General features: G+C 36.9%; 1 protein-coding gene across 3 annotated transcripts in view; it reads right to left on the bottom strand.

Annotated features, from left to right (window-relative positions):
• CTDSPL2 (CTD small phosphatase like 2) overlaps positions 1 to 1838 on the bottom strand; it is a 98222-nt gene that overhangs the window by 67763 nt on the left and 28621 nt on the right. For all 3 annotated transcript variants that reach the window (XM_003791784.3, XM_023514289.1, XM_023514288.1), the window contains exon 2: positions 806 to 1015. In XM_003791784.3, coding sequence (XP_003791832.1) covers positions 806 to 991 — 186 coding nt within the window. In that variant the 5' untranslated portion in view covers positions 992 to 1015. The remainder of the gene's footprint in view (positions 1 to 805; positions 1016 to 1838) is intronic.

Here is a 1838-nt window from a genome sequence, read left to right as displayed (position 1 = left end):
GCTCTGTCTCAAAAAAAAAAAAAAAAAAAAAGGTCAAAAAACAAAAGATGTTGGCGTGGATGCAGAGAGAAAGCAACACTTATACACTGTTGGTGGGACTATAAATTAGTATGATCTCTATGGAAAAACAATATGAAGATTCCTCAAAGAAATAAACATAGACCTACCAGAAATGTCACTGCTAAATCTACCAAGGGAAAACACAACTCTGAAAACAACTCTAAGACAAACAAAGCAGTTAGTGTTAGTCCCATTATCTCCCTACTCTGAGGGGTAAATAACTCTCCTGAGGTCACTCAACTGGGTCCAGGGTATGAATCTGGAGTACATGACTCCTAATGGGTGACCACTCTTTTTTATAGTAATTTTGTTTTCTCTTTAATGAAGTAATATATATTTATTAAACAAATGTTAGAATTCAGATAAAAGAAATCACTTTACTAGACAGTGAATAATATTATCAAAAAACTTTAACTCTCTTTGGAATGAAAGAAAATGGAAGTCAAATAAAAGAATAAGAAAAGAAAAAGTCAAGTAAAAGAATAAGAAAATACTTATTGTTTCCCATAATTACCATGCTAAAAAAGCAGAGGCAAGTATATTAGTTCCATGGAAAAAATAATGTTCTTCCTGAATTGCCATTAAATATTTTATATATAAAACACTTAAAAGTAAAATAACACTAAAATATAGGTATACCCTTAAAATGGAATCTAGAAATACCAGATTTTTCATCTGTACCTGCTTAGAGAAACATCCTAAATTGCACTTTTTATGATACATAAGTATAAGATAAAACCATTACCTTGGGTGTGCTTCCTTTAATGAATTTTTTAATCGAAGACAACAAGCCGGTTTCATTCTTCGGTGGTTTTTCTCCTCCTGAAGGGAGGTTATCATCAACCTCTGAATATTTCCTCTTTGCTCTGGCAGTGCGTTGTGTTTGGATTTGATTTGATTGCTGAGAAGCTTTCCGTGTTCTCAGCCTCATGTTTTATGGGTGCCACATGTAAAACTGTAAGAGAAAAGTAACAAAGGCTATTAAAATTCCATATAGCATACCCAAATGTTCCTAGCTTATATGTAGGTCACTATAAAAGTTTTGACAGACTGTGTTATGGCCTATTTCACTTTTGAAAAACACAGTTAACAGCGTCCTTTCTGATTTACTTGTGCAAATTTCAACCTGTTTAGCTTATTTATATTGATGGGAGGGCTTTGGTTGCATCTCCAAAGATTTATAAAAAGTTCTTGATTTTTGTGTATCTCAAAACTTCTTAAATGACTCATAATAAAAATTTCCTGGTTTTGGGTGGCGCCTCTGGCTCAGTGGGTAGGGCGCTGGCCCTATATACCAAGGGTTTCGGGTTTGAACCTGGGCCCTGGTCAAACTGCAACAACAACAACAATAACAACAACAAATTCCTGGTTTAAAACAAAAAGCCCAGGTGCTGTGGCTCATGCCTATAAATCCTAGCACTCTGGGAGTCTACAAGCAGGGGGATTGCTTGAGCTCACAAGTTCGGGACCAGCCAGAGCAAGAGTGAGACCCTATCTCTAAAAAAAAAAAAAGAAACCCAAGACCAGGCACGGTGGCCCACACCTGTAATCTCAATACTCTGGGAGATGAAGGCAGGAGGACCACCTGAGCTCAGGTATTCAAGATCAGCCTGAGCAAAAGCAAGACCCCATCTCTACTAAAAATAGAAAAACTAGCTGGGTATTGTGGTGGGTTATCTATAGTCCCAGCTACTTGAGAAGCTGAAGCAGAAGGATTACTTCAACCCATGGGTTTGAGGTTTGCTATAAGCTATGCTGATACCAAGGCATTCTACCTG

Source organism: Otolemur garnettii, unplaced genomic scaffold (assembly GCF_000181295.1).
Source record: "Otolemur garnettii isolate 467f Iridium unplaced genomic scaffold, OtoGar3 scaffold00050, whole genome shotgun sequence".
NCBI lineage: Eukaryota > Metazoa > Chordata > Mammalia > Primates > Galagidae > Otolemur > Otolemur garnettii.
This window is presented reverse-complemented; position numbering and strand designations above follow the sequence as displayed.